Below are 20,009 nucleotides of genomic sequence, written 5' to 3'. Positions count from 1 at the left end.
CCAGAACTGTCAAATGCTGAAGGTAGACCCAGGCCATCATTAGTCCACCAGCCTCCTGGAACAGGGAGGAGACGCCCCCCCAGATTCACAATGAGCAATAATAGCTGCCGTGTAGTTTCTGCTGCGAACCAGGTTCACTATGCGCGCTCCGCTCCATCCCATGTGTTCTCTGCTCAGGTACTAGAAGGAGGCATCATTGACTCATTCCTCCTATCAGGACACTCAAGCTCAAAGAGAAAGTGCCTGCCACCTCTGGGGAGAAGTGATGCCCAGTCCCTTGTGGGACAGGAGTGGGGGTGTCTGAAGGGGGAGCCATGTTTCTGTGCAGGCTGGGCAATAACAGCAGACCAGGAGAGGGAATGCAAGAGGTCATCCCACCCCCTGGGAAATCCAGCGTCACCAAGCCCTGTCCGAATGTCTGTCGCATCCTGATGCAGCTCTGAACCTCGTTCCTTTCTCACTCGTTCTCCCAGGCTTCCCACCATTCCCCTCAGACCTGAGGCTGCCAGCTGGCCCTGCCCTGGATGCCACGTCCACAACCCACAGCAGTCCAGCCAGGGTCTGAAGCCTGTAAGGGCTCTTAGTCCACAAGCACTCTGGCTTCTCCAGAGGGCCTGCCGGGGGAGGGGCAACAGCGCAGGCAGGGGCCACATCTGGGCCCTGGAGACTTCCCTTTCTCCTTTCTCGCTGCCCCTTCTTGGCCTCCCAACGAGGGGACGTCTTTCCTTTAGCTGTCCCGTAAATGATGTTTCCCTGGGCTTCTCTTTGCTGTCCCCAGACGGTCACATCCACTCCTGTGTGTGGTGCTTTTTTGGGCCTCTGGTAGGGCTGGCTGCTACAAGGTACCTTTGCCCAAAACTATCCACATAGTCTAGAAAAATGGGAGCCATCCCAGGATCCCGAAGAGGGTTGGGTTTTTTCTTCCTGTGAGGAAGAGCATGGGCGCCGTTTGTCACGCGGCTGACAACCGCCGCATTGCCTCTGAGCCCATCAGCTCCTAGCGCTGGCTTCCACCTCCACCCTCATCCCCGGCCTCAGAGACCACACACACGCCAGGCTGCTGCAGGTGACTTTAATAAGGTCTGGGCGGACTCCTGCTTCTTGGCCTTAAAGGGCAAAGAGGAAGGGCATCACCTCTGTAAGAAAAGAGAGTCAGAGGCATTGATCTGCCGTGGCAGTTACTGTTCCCTAAGCCTGGAACATTCCCCAGCAGGTGCTCTACTTCTCTCTAAGGCCCCAAAGCGACTTGGTCTCCAGCAAAAGAAAAAGCCCCCTCCTCTCACACCACGCGCCTCACACCGTGTGGTCACCGTTTCCCGAGGCTGCTGGGCTGTGACTTGTTTCCCCACCAACTCCCTGAACCCCAAGTCCCATGCTTGGGTGTGGGGCATCCCTCTTCTGGCAGGCATCCCCCGCCCCCAGGGCCTTAGACCACTGCTATCTTCTCCCCTTCCTACAGAAGGCACCCCACGGTGTGACCCAGGGTTCTTCCTTGCACACTTGGCCCTGGGTCAGGATCTCGGGGTCCCCTTGTCTTGCCCCACGTGGGACAGGGCCTCACACCTGGCTGGCTCATGCACCGCTGGATACTTTCTAATCGAGTGGAGGCCAAGGTGCGGGCCTCCTTTGCAAAGCGGCGGTGCCCCTCCTCAGTCAACTTCCAGAGGCAGGACCGAGGCCGCGTGCCGGCCCCGACCCGCATGCTGACCGGCACCTTCTCGAAGGTATCTCGGAAACACAGATTGTGACGGACCGTATTCTTCCAGCCTTCTGGAGCCGTCCGGAAAAAGGGGAAGTGTTGTCTGTGGACAGGGCAGAATGGTACGGAAAGGCGTGGGTTAGTTGGGGGCTGCCCTATTCTTGAGAATGTTCTCCGCTGGGGGCAGGAGCCTGTCCTTAACGGCAAGGAGAATGGCAAGCAGGCCTAGACCCGCTCTTTGCTGACTGAACCCATGGCAAAACCGCGGCCTGGCCCCAAGTCTCCTCTTAGCAGCGCGGCCCGCTGCCCAGGCCCCTCCTCCCGCCCTCCGAGGGCGCAGCGCGTGGGCGTGCAGCATGAACGGAGCAGAGGCAGGCCCACCGACTCCCGGGAGAGGAAGCCTGGTCGGGGAGGGACACCACTTGCGGATTAATATACTGAGACCCTCCTGCTCTGGGGAAGAGGCCCGGGAAACTCCCTCGCACTCCCGCGGACATGACAATGAATGCTAAATGTGAGTCCCTCCTCGGCTGGGCGCCCTGGCCGCCGCGGTGCCGGGAGCTATGCAGGCAGTCCGGTCCAGTCCAGTGGGAAAACGTGAGCAACTGTTGGGGAAGCCAGGTTTTGATCCTGGGTAATCTGGGCAGGGAGGGTGGGAGAACTTATGACCCAGGTGAATTTGTTTTAAAGAACTGATACAAAAGTTGGAGTTTTTTGATGTGAACAGGAGCAAGGGGTGGATATCTTCCTGTACGTGTGATGTGTAGACACCCATCCGGGGACAACCCAGAACCAGCGCCTGGGCTGCGGAGTGCTGGGAAGGCACTTATCCTTTCCGACCCAGCAGGGAACGGAGGAGATAGCAAGCAGCCCAGGGCAGACTGGAAGGTATGAGACTAGGGAAGGGACTACTGGAAGGTTCCTGACCCCCTTCCTTCCCCTCCTCTCAGGGCCCCTGGCACATACTGAGTGAAACTGTAGATCTGCTGCACGTTGAGGCCACAGGGGGAACTGTTTCTTAATGCCAGTGCAATTAGGTGGAAGTAATTGAGTGGCGGCCGGGACCAGAGCCTCCCCTCCTGGCTGCTGGCTTGCCGAAGCCTCCACCTTTTGTGCGGGGACGGGAGAGCCACAGAGGTGTTATCTTCCTGGTCCTTAGCCTCCTCCCCTTCTGTGAGCTGGAGGAGACAGAGAAGGAGCTGATCCCGACTCCACAGCCTCTGCCCCAGGGGTGCAATGGCAGAAGGGGTAGCGGTCCAGGGCCACCGTCTGAGCTTCTCAACCCAAGGGTACAGCTCATTTGGGGGCCCATTAACCTTTGTTATTCCTAAGAAAACAGAACTCTGACGTGTATCCCTGTGCCCACCCTGCCTGCAGCCCCAAGTCTGGCCCACACCCCCAGAAATCCCTACCTCCCAGTTGCAGGGGCAAGAGGCAGACATCTTCGGAGGGGAAGACTGCTCACTGGAGGAAGGTGGCAGTGATTCCTCCTCCGTGGGCCCTGAGCAGTTGGCAAAGTCCTCCTCTTTTGAGGGTGGCTGAGGGGAGGGGAGTGCCCTTGTCAGGTCCTCCTCCTCACCGGGTTCTGGGACTTCCAGCTTCCCAGGGGGAAACACCCTGTTGGGGTTCACCCACATCCACAGGTTGGGCTTAAAATCCGGACCTGTGGAGAGAGGAGGCGGTGCGGGCCACAGGCCCCTGGCGTGGGTGTCCAGCCCAGGCACAGCACCCAGTCAGAGAACTCACTCCCCTGTACTCACCATCCTTTTCAAGGTTGGGTTTTTTTCCCAGAGGTGATTTTGGTGGCTTAGCTATTCGGAGTCTATATCGGGCAACTGTCAAAAAGAAAAACAAAAGAGTGTAAAAATGCCCTAGGGTTTCCGTGGCAGCGCCACGATCCGGGTCCTGAAGACTTCCCTGGGAGGTGGCCGTGGACCCTGCCTGGGCAGTTATGACACCACATTCTCAGGTGTTCCTGATGCACCTGACCTTCTCATTCTCCTCTGTGTCCTTCTCGCACAATGTACACTGTCCCCAAGGATGCCTGAGGCTTCAGTCACCATCTATAAACTTAGGGCTTCTGAATTTTTACCTCTAGCCCAGACTTCTCTGCTAGCCCTTAAGCAGAGCTGCCTCTGGGATGTCTTTACTTGGACAACACACAGGCACTTCAAACTCCACATTTCTAGAACTGAACTCCATCTTCCTGCTCCTCCTCCTGTATTCTTTGTCTCGGCAAGTGCCACCACCATCTAACTAGCTGTTCAGGCCAGAATCTTGGAAATCCTTCTTGACTTCTCCTTCCCCTACAGTCGCACTCAATCGATCACCAGGTCCTGCCATCCTAGTCCAAGCCATGATGGAATGGGTCTGTTTATCCTCCTTTCTTTAACTGATCATATTGCAGTTTGAGGACTCTTGCCAGTGTTAATCCAATCTTGTCACCCTTGTGCTTAAAACCTCTTCTTGGCTTTTCAGTACCCTTGGGCCAAATCTAAATTCCTTGAGACAGCTGACAAGGCCCTGGCCGCTCATCAGTGCTGAGTTCTTCCCCCCGGGGCTCTCCACCCTTCTCCAGGAGACCACACTCTAGATCCTAGGCCTCCCCAGGAGCTGTTTCCATTGCCAGAAACGCTCCCCTCTTTCTGCTTGCCTAGTTAATTGCTACTCATCCATCAGGTCTCTGTTTAGACATCTTTCTAAAGCAGCCCTTGTCTGACCACCTGTCTAAACACTCCCACAGCACACATTTTCTTGCAATTATTTACTTAGAGCCTATCTCCAGGTCTGTCCTGTTTGCTGCTTGGTACATGGGAGGAGCTCAACTTAATTGGATGAATGAATACATGGTTAAGAGTAAATCAAATGTATATTAAAACTATCTGCTTGACTCTATGCCATCTCCTTGTGGTTAGGGGGAACTATCTACCCCCTCCCCCAGACATATATATTGTCTCCATGAGTGTTGTCATATTACAGATGAATCTCGGTTTGCCTCGAAAATGATATACCTGTTGGAGAGCTCAGCGATTAGAAAGGATGCCTATTACATTGTTAATGTTCAACAGAGTATTTGAAAAAGGAGAAAGTAGCAAGAGATATAAAGTTGGAAAGAAGAAGGCAAAACTACCATATTTTACAGAAAAAAAGATTAACATTAGAGCCATACAAAATCAATATACAAATGATTAGAACCAATAGGAGTTCAGCAAGTTTGCTGGGTATAAAAGCAACAGGCTAATTAATACTATTTCTCTGTACCAGTATTAAGAAACTGGGAAATACAATTAAAAAAATACTGTTCATGATAGCAACCAGAATTCTAGTGTCTAGGAGTCAACCCAAAGAATGACCTAGACATTTATGGGAAAAAGATGCAATCACTACTTAAGGCTATAAAGACTTAAGTGAAGACACATAATACATATTTTCAAAAAGCCAATTACTCTCAGATTAAGCTTTGCATTTTATGCAGATATAATACATAAAAATTAAAAGGTTCTGAATAAAAATCACGAGCCAAAATAAAAAGACAATGATAAACTAGAAAAAAATTTTCAACTCATGAAGTCTTAATCCTCTAATAGACAGATAGTCTTTATCTTACTGATTTGCAGGCACTAACATAAACCTATAAACAGACAACAGACATGAATCAATATTCACAAGATACCTGAGTGACTAACACGACCCTCAGTGTCACTACTAATAAGAACACAACAAAATAATGAGAGAATGCTTACATCCAACTAAAACAATTACAAAAACAGATAATACCAATTGTTGACCAAGATGAAAGGAAGCAGAATCCTTTATTACATTGCAGATCTGAATTGGTGCTGCCATTGTGAAGGACTATAATTTACTGCACTTACTGTGTACTCCTGGGTATGTATATTCAGTTAATACATGAATTTATAGACTAATCTTCATTGTTACTGTCATCTACCAAACTCTGGGGCAATCCCCCTCATTTAAAGGAGTTTAGCTCCTGGCTCACTGTCACTAACACTAACACTACTCCTGCCTTAAATCTCGGTTAGTAGGTGTATAGATGAATCTCCTAATAATCTGGCTTCTCGGTTTCTTGAATTCTTCTCATCCAAAGGTTTTGTCTTTCACCCTACTTGAGGCATTTTTTCTCATGGCTATAACCTAAACTGATAATGGCAACCTCTCTATTTTGTGCTCCGCATAAAAATGCATCACCTCCTGTCTTTCCAGCTAATTTCCTCTCAACTCCAACCACCCTTTGATACCACTGATATCACCAGTCCATTGATCCGTGGCTTTAGAGCAGGGTTATGGTTTGGCCAAGCAAGTGCTCCAAAGCCATAGAAGGTCAAAGTCATTGACAGTGTATGCAAGAGAGGCCACGTGTGGCCAAGGGATTCCCAGTGAGTTAAAGGGACAACATCCAGGAACTGAGAGCAGTCAGAGTGACAGGATCAACAGACTGGCATGGTGGCCAGTCTCCCTCCCTGGCACAGTGCCCTGGGGCCTTTTCAAGAACAATCCTCTCCTCTCTTTTTGTTATTTTTTTGGTCTCTATTGGGTCATTCGCATCAGCATTCAAATATGATGACAATTCTCTCATTTTATTAAAAAGAGCTCTTGACCCTACTTTCTGTGCTAGGCCACTACTCCAGATTTTTGCTTTCCTTTGAGGCAGAGCTCCGTGAAAGAAGTGCCTGTACTTTCTGTCCCCGTTTGCCTTCCTCCCACCCTTGACAGCCAGGCTTTCCCCTCCACCCCTCCACCCAGACCACTATCATCACGGGTGCCAGTGCCAACAGTATCTTTCCGGTTTGCTCAATCCAGTCATCAGCACCTCTCCCCAACCACTCCTTTCTTGAAGCACTCTTCACTTGTTTCCAGGAGACCACAATCTCTTGGTTTTGATTCTCAATGGTCTTTTCCTCAGTTTTTGCTGGTTCTCTCTCTGGTCTCCAATCTCTTTACAATGGGATGCCCTGAGGCTCATCCCTGGGTCCTCTCTTTTCACACTTCCGAACTACCATTTATCTGCACCAAAGACTCCACAATTTTTTATGTGTATTTCACGCCTCTTTCTGGTACTACAGATTTAGATATCCACCTTCTTACTCAACTTTTCTACTTGGGTATCTAGAAAGTATCTTAAATTCAGCAGTCCCATACAATTCTTGCTCTTTCTCCCTAAAGCAGTCCTACCAGAAGCTCCCTCCACCCCGGTACAAGGCTACCCTATCCTTGGACTTGATCAGCCAAGAACTTCGGAAGAGTCGCTTTATAATCTCTCTTTCATAACCACAGATTCAATCCATCAGCGAATTCAGCTGGGCCCGCCTTTCCCGCTGCCACCCTGATGGCCCAGGCAATCGCACCTCCTGTCTGGATTCCTCTAGGAGCCTCGGACTAGTCCCCTGGCTTCTTTTCCCTACATTTACAATGTACCCTCAACACAGTAGCCATATTGATCTTTTCAGAATATGGGTTGTGGGTAAAATTGCACTATTTCCAGAATCTCTCACCTGGCTTTAGTGCATCTCCATATCAACAGGCTCCTAAAGGGTGGAGAGAAGTAGTTCATTTCCATATCAATGGGTAATTACCTGGGCGACGGAGGGCTTATTTAAACCTGAGCGGTTGGGGGGGAGGATTTGCTTGCTTCTGCTGGAGCAGGAGAGAGAGAGCTGGTCCCCAGAGGGCTGTTTGTAAGCAATAAACGGATTTAAACTTTATTTCTCCCTTTGACTGATTTCGGTTTCAACTAGGTATTTTCCCCCGGGATTTCCTCTCCCTGGAGTTACATGGGTCTTGCAGGATCAGCTACGTAATTTGCAGGGCCCAGTACAAAATAAAAATGAAGGGTTCCTTGTTCAAAAATCTCAAGACAGTGATAGCAGAGCATTAAACCAAGCCCAGGCATCCTATGCAACTACAGAGGTCCCACACTCACATAGATGGCCGCCAAGTTACTCCTCTGCTCAGAACTCAACCATGCAGTATCTTACTCGAAGTCAACCCCAGTCTCTAAAGCAGAAGAGGCGCTCTTCCTGATCTCTGCTCTAACATCCTCTGAGCTCTCCTCGTCATTTACTCTGACCCAGCTTCTTTACTAGGCCTCGGCCGCTCCAGGCATATTCCTTCCTTCAGGCTTTTGTGCTGGTTATTTCTTCTGTCTGGGAAACTTTTCCTCTAAATATCCTCTTGACCCCCTATCTCACCTCCTTCAACTCTGCTAAATAGTATACTCTCAATGAAGCCCATTTTAAGCCCAAGTTTAAAATGACCCTAATTTAAAACCGTAGCTACCACCACCTCCACTCCTCCATTCCTGAGCCTTCTATGTTTTTTCTTCCCCCATCTCAGTTATCATCTTATACTGTGTGTATTTTTCATGTGGATTGTCTGTCAGCCCCCAGGAGACTGCAAGCTTCACGAAGACTTGTCTGTTTTGTTCATTCATATTTTAGGTGACTATCCAGAACAGTGCCTGGCAAACTGGAGGTGCTCAATAAGTATTTCTTGAATCAGTGAAGACATGGGAATGTCCATCAGCATTACTTATGGTAGCAAAGAGTTAGAGGCACTGTAGGCTTCCATCAGTAAGGGGAATTAAAATGCAAAAGGTAGTTTATGCTGATGATAGAATAGGACACAGCAGTCAGAAATAAGGAACCGGGTCTGCATCTAGCGACCAGAAGAGTTCAAACACAAGAAGTGGGAAACAAAGCAATAAGCATTATGTAAATGAAGGTCACCTACAGACACAAAATAATGCTAAATGATTTTCAAAGATAACAGATCTAAAGACATTGAATTGATTAGGGTAGATACATGGATAGGAGGTGACTGAAGTAGGAGTGGCCATTGAAGGGGGAAAATGAGTTAATCCAACTACCTTGGCCCCAACAGACCGGCAATAACGGACCAGGAACCATAAAGTGATGACCTCCTCTCTCTGCACTTGAGCTCCAGAGGAAGAATGCATTTTTAAAGAACCACGACGTCCAACCATCCATTCGGCAGTTACTGAGCACCTCTAGGTGTCGGTAATGTATTTAGAGGTGGGGATAGGGCGGAACAAAACTGGTACTGTTTCATTAAGAGAAAAATTAGTGAAACAGGTAGCGCGCCAAATGGCGAAAGGCATCTTGGAAAGAAGGCCGAGGAGGCCTAGAAAGCCCTGGGAGGGGGCGGGGTGGGTGCGTAGGGTGGAAAGGCGCCGTGCCCGGGCCTGACCCCTGCCCTCCGCGGGCTTTCAGTCGAGGCCACCGCCCAAGCGTCACCCGCCCAAGTAGGGGGCTGGGGGCTGGGGCTCCGGGGCTCAGCGGAGGGGGCGCAGCGCAGGTGAGCGGCGCAGGGCCCCCCTGCGGGTGCGGGGAGCTGACGGCGGGCGCCCCACGAGCCCCACCGGGCGGCCGCCCCTCCCCCCCCTCCCCCCAGGCACTCACGGTTCTGCTCGGCTAAAGGCAGGTGCGCCGTGGTGGAGGCCAGATAGGGCTCCGTCCCCAAGTCCCAGTCCAGCAGTGCCGGGACCTGGCCATGGAGGCTGGCCCAGAGGTCGAGGTGTTGGACTTTCAGGTCCACCTTCAGGGGCAGGAGAGAGAGGGAGCCCGGCGGAGGAGGGAGAGGAGGGAGAGATTGAGGCGCGGGCCTCGGAGGCACGTCCTCAAATACCCGGGCCCTGATGGGGTCAGGTCGGAGGCCGCTCAGGTGCGGCGAGTCCCCATCCGACGCCTCTAATCGCCTCTGGCCTCAGCTGAGCACTCAGACTGCTTTCCTCACCCGCTACGCTTTCATTCTGGGGTAGGAGGACCTCGGGGGTATCTCAGGCCCCCTTCCGCCTCTACATTTGACCAAAGCCCTTGGTTTATCCGGCAGATTCGTTTACCACTTCAGAATGATCTGGCGATGGTCTTAATAGCTACTTCCTAGAAGTCCTGATAGATTTAATGGCTTATCCAAGATCGCATCTGCAGGGCGGAGACAGGATTGTAAGCGTGATTTTTCTTCTCTCGTTCATTTATTCTTTTGTTTGTTTTTACATATTCATGTGTTTATTTAAGATACGTGGGATTTTTTATTGAAACGTGCATGTGTGTACTTACAATTTTAGTAAGTATTTACAGGTTATTTTCCAACACTATGACAACAGTATATGAGAGTATCTATCGGGTTCCTCATATCCTGGCAAGCAATGGATGGTAACAATAAAATTTGTTCTGTTTTTGCCTACTTGAGGAGTGAAAAATAGCATTTCATTGTTTTACTTACCTATCTCTAACTACTAATAGATTTAACATATTTTAAATTTTTATGTAGTCAAATATATATTTTTTAAATGGCTCTTGTGTTAGTGAAGTTTTTTATTTTTACTGCAGTTATATAATATCCTAAAATCATAATATTTTTACCGTATTTTTTCATTTAGCTCTTCGATCTACCTGGAATTTATTTTTGTACCTAGAGTGAATTTTGTACGTAGTATTGTATACCCAATGAGATAGGAATCTGTATTTGTATTTGCTACACTAATAACCAGTTTTGCCAATATTTTTTAGTTCACAAAGAGTTGATACTAACTCCCCCACTAATTGCAGTCCCATGAGACTGATATCAAAGCTGTAAGACCTATTTATTTGTTTATTTAAATAGAACTGCCAAGTTAGCCAGAATATTATGTTAGCTCCTTGAACACTTGCTCCCAGTGGAAAACCCTATATGGGAAACCGAACTATTAAACGCTGCTTAGAGGGGTTAGGACTAGAAAACAGTTAAAAATCTTAGTGACTATTATTAGAAGTCTATGACAGCCTTTGGTATAATAAAAAATAAGTATTTTGTCTTTGTTCCCCATTCAAAAGTCCTACACCCTGGAATTCCCTGATAGAGGAGCATCTTTTGTTATTTATAATGAGACCCTTTCCACCACCTCAGAGTTTATGTTAATAAGGTGACTTATGGTGGAGCCCCTAGTTAGCCTCAGGATGAGACTGGTCAGCAGAAAGGCCAAGTGATGAGAGGGTGGGAACTTTCAGCCCCACTCCAGAAAGAAGGGTGGGGTGCACTGGAGACTGAGCTCTCTAAACACGCTTGAACCAGAAGATTCTGAGAGTTTCAGAATTACTGAGAACACCCAGCTCCACAGGTACGGAAGCCTGTGTTCATGATCTTTCTGGACCTTTCCTTATGCACCTCTTCATCTGGCTGTTCATTTGTATCCTTCCAAAGGATGCAAAGGATATATATATATATATATATCCTGTGTGAATCTATGTGTCTTCCTGAGTTCTGTGTGCCATCCTAGGAAATTACTGAACTTTAGGAGGATGTCATGGGAAGTCTCAATTTATAGCCAGTTGGTCAGAAGTGCAGGAGGTCTGGAACTGGTGGCTGGCACCTGAGGTTGGGGTTAAGCTGTGAAGTCTTTGACATAGCTGGTGTCTTTTTTTTTTTTTTTTTTTTAAGGATCCATGCTGCCCATCACCTTTCATTCAGTAATTCTTTTCCTATATGGAAATCTTCATTTAGATTCTTAATTCTTGCCTTCAATAAACAACGTGTCAGTTACTGGAGGGCTAGTGGCATGCAGGTGAAAGATGAACAAAATTCCTGAGTGTGAACCAAAACATGAGCCATCCAGGAGGCAGTGATTTGAGGACAGTTTTTTTTTAATATTCATTTTATTATCATTAATCTACAATTACATGAAGAACATTATGGTTACTAGACTCCCCCCTTCACCAAGTCCCCCCCAACAAACCCCATTATAGTCACTGTCCATCAGCGTAGTAAGATGCTGTAGACTCACTACTTGTCTTCTCTGTGTTGCACATCCCTCCCTATGCACCCCCCCCCACATTATACATACTAATTGTAAGGCCCCCTTTCTTTTTCTCTGCCCTTATCCCTCCCTTCCCACCCCTCCGGCCCAGTCCCTTTCCCTTTGGTAACCGTCAGTCCATTCTTGGGTTCTGTGATTCTGCTGCTGTTTTGTTCCTTCAGTTTTTCTTTGTTCTTATTCTCCACATATGAGTGAAATCATTTGGTACTTGTTTTTCTCCGCCTGGCTTATTTCACTGAGCATAATACCCTCTAGCTCCATCCATGTTGTTGCAAATGGTAGGATCTGTTTTTTTCTTATGGCTGAATAATATTCCATTGTGTCTATGTACCACATCTTCTTTATCCATTCATCTACTGATGGACACTTAGGTTGCTTCCATTTCTTGGCTATTGTAAATAGTGCAGTGATAAACATAGGGATGCACCTGTCTTTTTCAAACTGGAGTGCTGCATTCTTAGGGTAAATTCCTAGAAGTGGAATTGCTGGGTCAAATGGTATTTCTATTTTGAGCTTTTTGAGGAACCTCCATACTGCTTTCCACAATGGTTGAACTAATTTGCATTCCCACCAACAGTGTAGGAGGGTTCCCCTTTCTCCGAAACCTCGCCAACATTTGTTATTGTTTGTCTTTTGGATGGTGGTGATCCTTACTGGTGTGAGGTGATATCTCATTGTGGTTTTAATTTGCATTTCTCTGATGACAAGCAATGTGGAGCATCTTTTCATGTGTCTGTTGGCCATCTGAATTTTTTCTTTGGAGAACTGTTCAGCTCCTCTGCCCATTTTTTAATTGGATTATTTGCTTTTTGTTTGTTGAGGTGCGTGAGCTCTTTCTATATTTTGGATGTCAATCCTTTATCGGATCTGTCATTTATGAATATATTCTCCCATACTGTAGGGTACCTTTTTTGTTCTATTGATGGTGTCCTTTGCTGTACAGAAACTTTTCAGCTTGATATAGTCCCACTTGTTCATTTTTGCTTTTGTTTCCCTTGCCCAGGGAGGTATGTTCATGAAGAAGTTGCTCATGTTTATGTCCAAGAGATTTTTGCCTATGTTTTTTTCTAAGAGTTTTATGGTTTCATGACTTACATTCAGGTCTTTGATCCATTTTGAATCTACTTTTGTGTATAGGGTTAGACAATGGTCCAGTTTCATTCTCTTACATGTAGCTGTCCAGTTTTGCCAGCACCATCTGTTGAAGACACTGTCATTTCCCCATTGTATGTCCATGGCTCCTTTATCGTATATTAATTGACCATAAATGTTTGGGTTAATATCTGGGGTCTCTATTCTGTTCCACTGGTCTGTGGCTCTGTTCTTGTGCCAGTACCAAACTGTCTTGATTACTGTGGCTTTGTAGTAGAGTTTGAAGTTGGGGAGCAAGATCCCCCCAACTTTATTCTTCCTTCTCAGGATTGCTTTGGCTATTCGGGGTCTTTGGTGTTTCCATATGAATTTTTGAGCTATTTGTTCTAGTTCGTTGAAGAATGTTGTTGGTAATTTGATAGGGAGTGCATCAAATCTGTGTATTGTTTTGGGCAGGATGGCCATTTTGATATTAATTCTTCCTAGCCAAGAGCATGGGATGAGTTTCCATTTGTTAGTGTCCTCTTTAATTTCTCTTAAGAGTGTCTTATAGCTTTCAGGGTATAGGTCTTTCACTTCCTTGGTTAGGTTTATTCCTAAGTATTTTATTCTTTTTGATGCAATTGTGAATGGAATTGTTTTCCTGATTTCTCTTTCTATTAGTTCATTGTTAGTGTATAGGAAAGCCACAGATTTCCGTGTGTTGATTTTGTATCCTGCAACTTTGCTGTATTCCAATATCAGTTCTAGTAGTTTTGGAGTGGAGTCTTTAGGGTTTTTTTATGTACAGTATCATGTCATCTGCAAATAGTGACAGTTTGACTTCTTCTTTACCAATTTGGATTCCTTGTATTTCTTTGTTTTGTCTAATTGCCGTGGCTAGGACCTCCAGTACTATGTTGAATAACAGTGGGGAGAGTGGGCATCCCTGTCTAGTTCCCAATCTCAGAGGAAAAGCTTTCAGCTTTTCATTGTTCAGTATAATGTTGGCTGTGGGTTTATCATATATGGCCTTCATTATGTTGAGGTACCTGTCCTCTATAGCCATTTTGTTGAGAGTTTTTAACATGAATGGATGTTGAACTTTGTCGAATGCTTTTTCAGCATCTATGGAGATGATCATGTGGTTTTTGTCCTTCTTTTTGTTTATGTGGTGGATGATGTTGATGGATTTTCGGATGTTGTACCATCCTTCCATCCCTGGGATGAATCCCACTTGGTCATGGTGTATGATGCTTTTGATGTATTTTTAAATTTGGTTTGCTAATATTTTGTTGAGTATTTTTGCATCTATGTTCATCAGGGATATTGGTCTGTAATTTTCTTTTTTGGTGGGGTCTTTGCCTGGTTTTGGTATTAGGGTGATGTTGGCTTCATAGAATGAGTTTGGGAGTATTCCCTCCTCTTCTATTTTTTGGAAAACTTTAAGGAGAATGGGAATTATATCTTCTCTGTATGTCTGATAAAATTCCGAGGTAAATCCATCTGGCCTGGGGGTTTTGTTCTTGGGTAGTTTTTTGTTTACTGCTTCAATTTCTTTGCTGGTAATTGGTTTGTTTAGATTTTGTGTTTCTTCCTTGGTCAGTCTTGGAAGGTTGTATTTTTCTAGGAAGTTGTCCGTTTCTTCTAGGTTTTCCAGCTTGTTAGCATATAGGTTTTCATAGTATTCTCTAATAATTCTTTGTATTTCTGTGGGGTCCATCATGATGTTTCCTCTCTCATTTCTGATTCTGTTGATTTGTGTTGACTCTCTTTTTCTCTTAATAAGTATGGCTAGAGGCTTATCTATTTGTTTGTTTTCTCAAAGAACCAGCTCTTGGTTTCATTGATTTTTTTTCTATTGTTTTATTCTTTTCAATTTTATTTATTTTTTCTCTGATCTTTATTATGTCCCTCCTTCTGCTGACCTTAGGCCTCATTTGTTCTTCTTTTTCCAATTTTGATGATTGTGATGTTAGATTATTCATTTGGGTTTGTTCTTCCTTCTTTAAATATGCCTGGGTTGCTGTATACTTTCTTCTTAAGGCTGCTTTTGCTGCGTCCCACAGAAGTTGGGGCTTTGTGTCATCATTTATTTCCATATATTGCTGGATCTCCATTTTGATTTGGTCGTTAATCCATTGACTATTTAGAAGTGTGTTGTTAAGCCTCCATGTGTTTGTGAGCCTTTTTGCTTTCTTTGTACAATTTATTTCTAGTTTTATACCTTTGTGGTCTGAACAGTTGGTTGGTAGAATTTCAATGTTTTTGAATTTACTGAGGCTCTTTTTGTGGCCTAGTATGTGGTCTATTCTGGAGAATGTTCCATGTGCACTTGAGAAGAATGTGTATCCTGTTGCTTTTGGGTGTAGAGTTCTATAGATGTCTATTAGTTCCATCTGTTCTAGTGTGCTGTTTAGTGCCTCCGTGTCCTTACTTACTTTCTGTCTGGTGGATCTGTCCTTTGGGGTGAGTGGTGTGTTGAAGTCTCCCAAAATGAATGCATTGCATTCTATTTCCTCCTTTAGTTCTGTTAGTATTTGTTTCACATATGCTGGTGCTCCTGTGTTGGGTGCATGTATGTTTATAATGGTTATATCTTGAGGACGGTTTCAGAGTTGAGAAAGGCGAGTAAGGCAGCAGACGCGCCTGCCGCCAGGGGTGGGGCCGCAGCCACCCGCGCCAAGTTTCCTCTATTCTTCTGTTTTTAATTGAAGTATAGTTGATATAACATAATAATAGTTTCAGGTGTATAACATAGTGATTGGTCATTCATACACAAGATGTTCACTGCAGTAAGTGTAGTTGTCATTTGTCCCCGTTAAATGGTGGTTTTGAATTTTTTAAAAAGTAATCTTAAATTTACAGAAAAATCCCAAGAATGCTATAAAAATTCCTAATCCTGATAATAAAGAGAGAAATGTGGTATCCACATATAAATCAAGTATAAAAACCAAATGAGTATTCATATTTGAACTGACTGTTTATAGTTCATAATGCATGAGCAAAACCGAAAGTTTCTGTGATGACTGCCCTTGTACTGTTCACTATGTAACTTATTCACTATGTAAGAATTTGTTCTACATGTAAAAACTTGTTTGTTATGCCTCAGAAGATTGGAGACTGACAAAAATTAGGCTTGGGGTGGAATAATGATTGTGCATTGAGCATTGACTCCCCTATACAGAATTTTATTGTCGTTAACAACCATTTGATCAATAAATATGAGAGATGCCCTCACAAAAAAAAAAAAAAAAAAAAAAAGGACAGACTTCCAATGGTAAAATAAATTAGTAACCGGGATGTAAGGTATAGCATAAGGAATATAGTCAAGATATTGTAACAGCCTGGTAGGGTGATAGCTGGAACCTAGAATTATGTATATAAATGTTCTACCACTGTGTTGTACACTTGAAACTCATGTAATGTAATACTGTGTGTCAACTACCCTTCAATAAAAAATAATTATTAAAAAAAAAAAAAAAAGAAAAAAAAAAATTCCTAATCCTGGATTCCTAAATCCTGTAATCCACCAACTACCCCAATTATTTTTATCACTCTTTAATTTTTTTCTTCATTTATTATGACATATTATTCTTTTCTGAACTATTTTGAGGGTAATTTGCGGACATGAGGCCTCTTTACTCATAAACACCTCAGCACGTTCCCTAAAAACAGGATATTGTCTTATATAACCAAAAAATCAGAAATGAGGAAATGATCAAAATTAGAAAATGTAAAACATGATTCAATCCTTTATTTAAGATACTGATCCTCTTCACATTTTGCCAGTTGACCCAATAATACCCTTTACATATATTTGTTTTCTGGTCCAGGACCCAGTTCAGGATCATGCAGTGCATTTAATTTTCATGTCTCTTTAGTGTCTTAATCTGAAGCAGTTTCTCAGCCTTTTTAATCTCCCATATCATGACATTTTTGAAGAGTACAAACCACTGACTTTGTAGAATGTCCCTTAGTTTAGGTTTGTGTTGACGATTTTTCATCATTAGACCTAAGCACTTTTGGCAGGAATACCACTGAAGTAATGTTGTTTCCTAAGAGGCACATGTCAGTTTTTCTCATTATTTGTGATGTTAATTAACTTCAGTCACTTGGTTGAAGGTGTCCGCCAGGTTTCTCTACTGTAAAGTTACCTTTGTTCCCCCTTTTATGATTAGTAAGTAATTCATGGGGAGATACTTTGATACAAAATCCTGTTCCTCATGAAGCCTGGGCCCACTAATTCTAGCCTCCATTTGTGACTCTTGCCTGAATCAGTCATTACTATGGTGGGTGTAAAATGGTTTTTCTAACCCTGTCATTCCTTTTCCATTTATTTAGTTGGCATCTACAGTAAGGAAGAGTTTTCTTATCCCCTATTTGTTTGTTTGTTGTCAGTATGGACTCAAAGGATTCTTACTTTATAGGGTGGATTATAATTCATTACTATCATTATTTGTTGTAAACCCCAGACTGCCCCAGATATTGGCCAGCCTGTGAGCTGGCCCCCTCGGAGTCCTCTGTGCATTCTGGCTTCCCAATCGGAACCCACCGGCCCTGTATTGTGTTGCCTGTGTCTTACCTATTAGACCAGAAACTTTGAGACTATCTGGCCCTTGGAGACTCTCAATAAATGTTTCAACTACAGTGAAAATAATCCTTTTGATGAGTTTGTTAGCACCCTTCCTTAATACCAATAATAATAATAATTTTAATAACTTCCTAATTATAAAAATAATACATGTTTGATATGGAAAACTTAGAAATATAGAAAGCACAAAGGGAAAAAACAATAAATCTAAAATCATTCTTTGTATCAACCAGAGATAATAATTGATTACATTTTGATGTATATTCTAATTTTTTTCCTTATGTTTCATTTTTCTTTTATATTTTTAAAAAAGTTATTGTAATGTATTCACCCTTCTATAGTCCTTTTCAAATTAGTCTATCATTTAAGAATGTTTATGTCATGCAAACCATATTTCTGATAAGGGATTAACAACCAGAATTTATAAAGAACTCCTACAACTCCCACACACATACAAAACACCAGTTTAAAAATAGGCAAAGAACTTGAACAGACATTTCTTATGAAAAGATGCTCAATATCACTAATCATTAGGGAAATGCAAATAAAAACCACAAGAAAGACCCCTTCACACCCATTGGGATGGCTATTATTAAAATAAAGAAACAAAACACAGAAAATAACGAATGTTGTCTAGGATGTGGAGCAATTAGAACCTTTGTGCATTGCTGGTGAGAATGTAAAATGGTATAGTCCCTGTGGAGAACAGTACAGAACATATCATCCAGCCACTCCACTTCGGGGTATATATACCCCAAAGAATTGAAAGCACAGACTTGAACAGATATCTGTACACCTATGTTCATAGTAGCATTATTCACAGTCATTAAAAGCTAGAAACCACCCAAATGTCCATCAACAGGTGAATGGATAAACAAAATGCAGTCTATGCATACAATGGAATATTATTCAGGCTTAAAAAGGAATAAACATCTCGTACACGCCACAACATGGATGAACCTTGAAAACCTTATGCTAAGGGAAATAAGCCAGATGCAAAAGGACAAGTTTTGTCTGACTCCACTTTTATGAGGTGCCTAGGAGAGCCAAATTCACGGAGTCAGAAAGGAGAATGGTGGCCGGCAAGGGCAGGGGAGGAGGGAATGGGGAGTTAACATTTAATGGGGACAGAATTTCTGTTTGGGAAGATGAAAAAGTTCCCAAGATGGATGATGGTGATAGTTGTACAACAATGTGAATGTACTTAATGCCACTGAACTGTACACTTAAAAATGAAATTAGTAAAATAGTTTAAATAGTCAATAATACAATGAATACTGGTATAATAAAATAGTGTTATGTTTATGTTGCCCCAATTTAAAAAATATTTATATCAGTCGCTTCCAAACTTTGCTGAGAAGTGGAATCTTCTGAGGATCTTTAAAGAATACTGCTGCCTGGCTCCCACCCCCAGTCATTCTGACTCTGGTATGGGCTATGGCCTAGGTGTGTGGTTTTTAAAAGCCCCCTAGATGGTTTGAATGGAGGGTGTGGTTTGGCTCCCAGTCTGATGCCCCTCCCACTTCATAAAGGTGGGCTCCCAACCCTCCCTCGGCTGGTGCAGCCAGGGTGGAGAAGCAGAGCCCGGACCTTTCTCTCTGTAGGGCACAATCTCCCTGACCCTCTCCCCTGACTTGAGGCCCCAGCTCAGTTAGGCCCACCCAGACTAAGAAGGGCCCCACGTTCACCTCCTCTCTCTGTTTTCATAGCACTTACTTACATACAAGCATTTTGTATTCCACTTATTTCCTTGTTCACATTTTGGGGAGTCTGTCTTTTCCTCTAAGTTCCATGTAAGTTCCGTGAGTGAGGAACAATGTCTAGTCACTTCTGTTGGCACCTGGCACATGATAAATGCTCAGCAATGTCTATGGAATGATCATTGTTTTTCTGTTGCGTTGCCTCCCTCTCCCAGGCTCTTGGGTTACTCTGGAAGAGGGTCATTGAGACCGTTGTTCCAGCATCTTCTAACTCTGTCATTTTTTATTGTTTTTGAAGAATTTTGACACTTTGCCAGCCCCCTCCTTTTCTTCAGGGGCTTGTTCCTTCCTTCGTTCATTCAGCTCTTCATCAAGTATTTCTTGAATACCTACTATGTCCCAGGCACTGGGAGCAAAGCTCTCCGGGCACATACAGTTTAGTGGAGAGGACAACTGAATCATCACACAAATGGATGATTGTAAACCGTAGTAAAGGTATGAGAGGCAGGATGGGGAAACCCAGTCTTACGGGGGATGGCGGTCAGAGGAGGCTTCCCTGGAGAAGCTGGGTTAACTAAGCAAATAGGAATGGGGTTAGGGCAGTCCCAAGAGCAGGCCAGGCATATGGAATAGTCTGTGCAAAGGTCCTGAGGTGAGAGGGAACACAGGACAGTGAGAGCTGAGGGGTGGTTGTGAGAGAGGGCTGACCTTGAAGGTCACCTTGGAGATTTTGGTCTTGACCCTAAGAGCCAAGCAAAGACCACTGATCCTCACAAGGAACGCGTACTGGAGAGGACACAGGTGAACGAGGGGGACTGCTCCTGCTTTCCTCTCTCAGTTACCAGACTCTCGTCCCCTCCACCCAGGGCCCTTGCACTTCTGTCTTCACGTCCTGGAGCCCCTTTAGCCTATTCTTCGCTCCCCAGCCCAACGCCCTGTCCGTGGGGCTCGCCCTGGTGGCCCTCTTGCCCAGCTCAGAGCCTTGGCTCTTTTCCTCGCACTCGCCATCGCTCTGCCAGCCCCCAGGGCCGCCAGGCCTCTAAGGCCCCCTGCACAGTGCAGCTGTGGGTGGCCTGCTGTGGAGGGCACAAAACGCACAGCCCAGGTGTGGGT

At 44.7% G+C, this 20,009-nt stretch overlaps 1 protein-coding gene across 1 annotated transcript; it reads right to left on the bottom strand.

Annotated features, from left to right (window-relative positions):
- Positions 1–1,107: 1,107 nt before the first annotated feature.
- On the bottom strand, positions 1,108–19,904 carry FOXR1 (forkhead box R1). Its single transcript, XM_057491084.1, has 8 exons — positions 19,866–19,904; positions 19,605–19,682; positions 9,139–9,274; positions 3,460–3,534; positions 3,112–3,362; positions 2,666–2,877; positions 1,564–1,802; positions 1,108–1,136 (listed from the first exon to the last, which is right to left on the bottom strand). The coding sequence occupies exons 1-8, from the start codon at positions 19,902–19,904 to the stop codon at positions 1,108–1,110; spliced, it is 1,059 nt and encodes a 352-aa protein (XP_057347067.1).
- Positions 19,905–20,009: the final 105 nt, after the last annotated feature.

This window comes from Manis pentadactyla, chromosome 13 (genome assembly GCF_030020395.1).
Source record: "Manis pentadactyla isolate mManPen7 chromosome 13, mManPen7.hap1, whole genome shotgun sequence".
Lineage (NCBI taxonomy): Eukaryota > Metazoa > Chordata > Mammalia > Pholidota > Manidae > Manis > Manis pentadactyla.
This window is presented reverse-complemented; position numbering and strand designations above follow the sequence as displayed.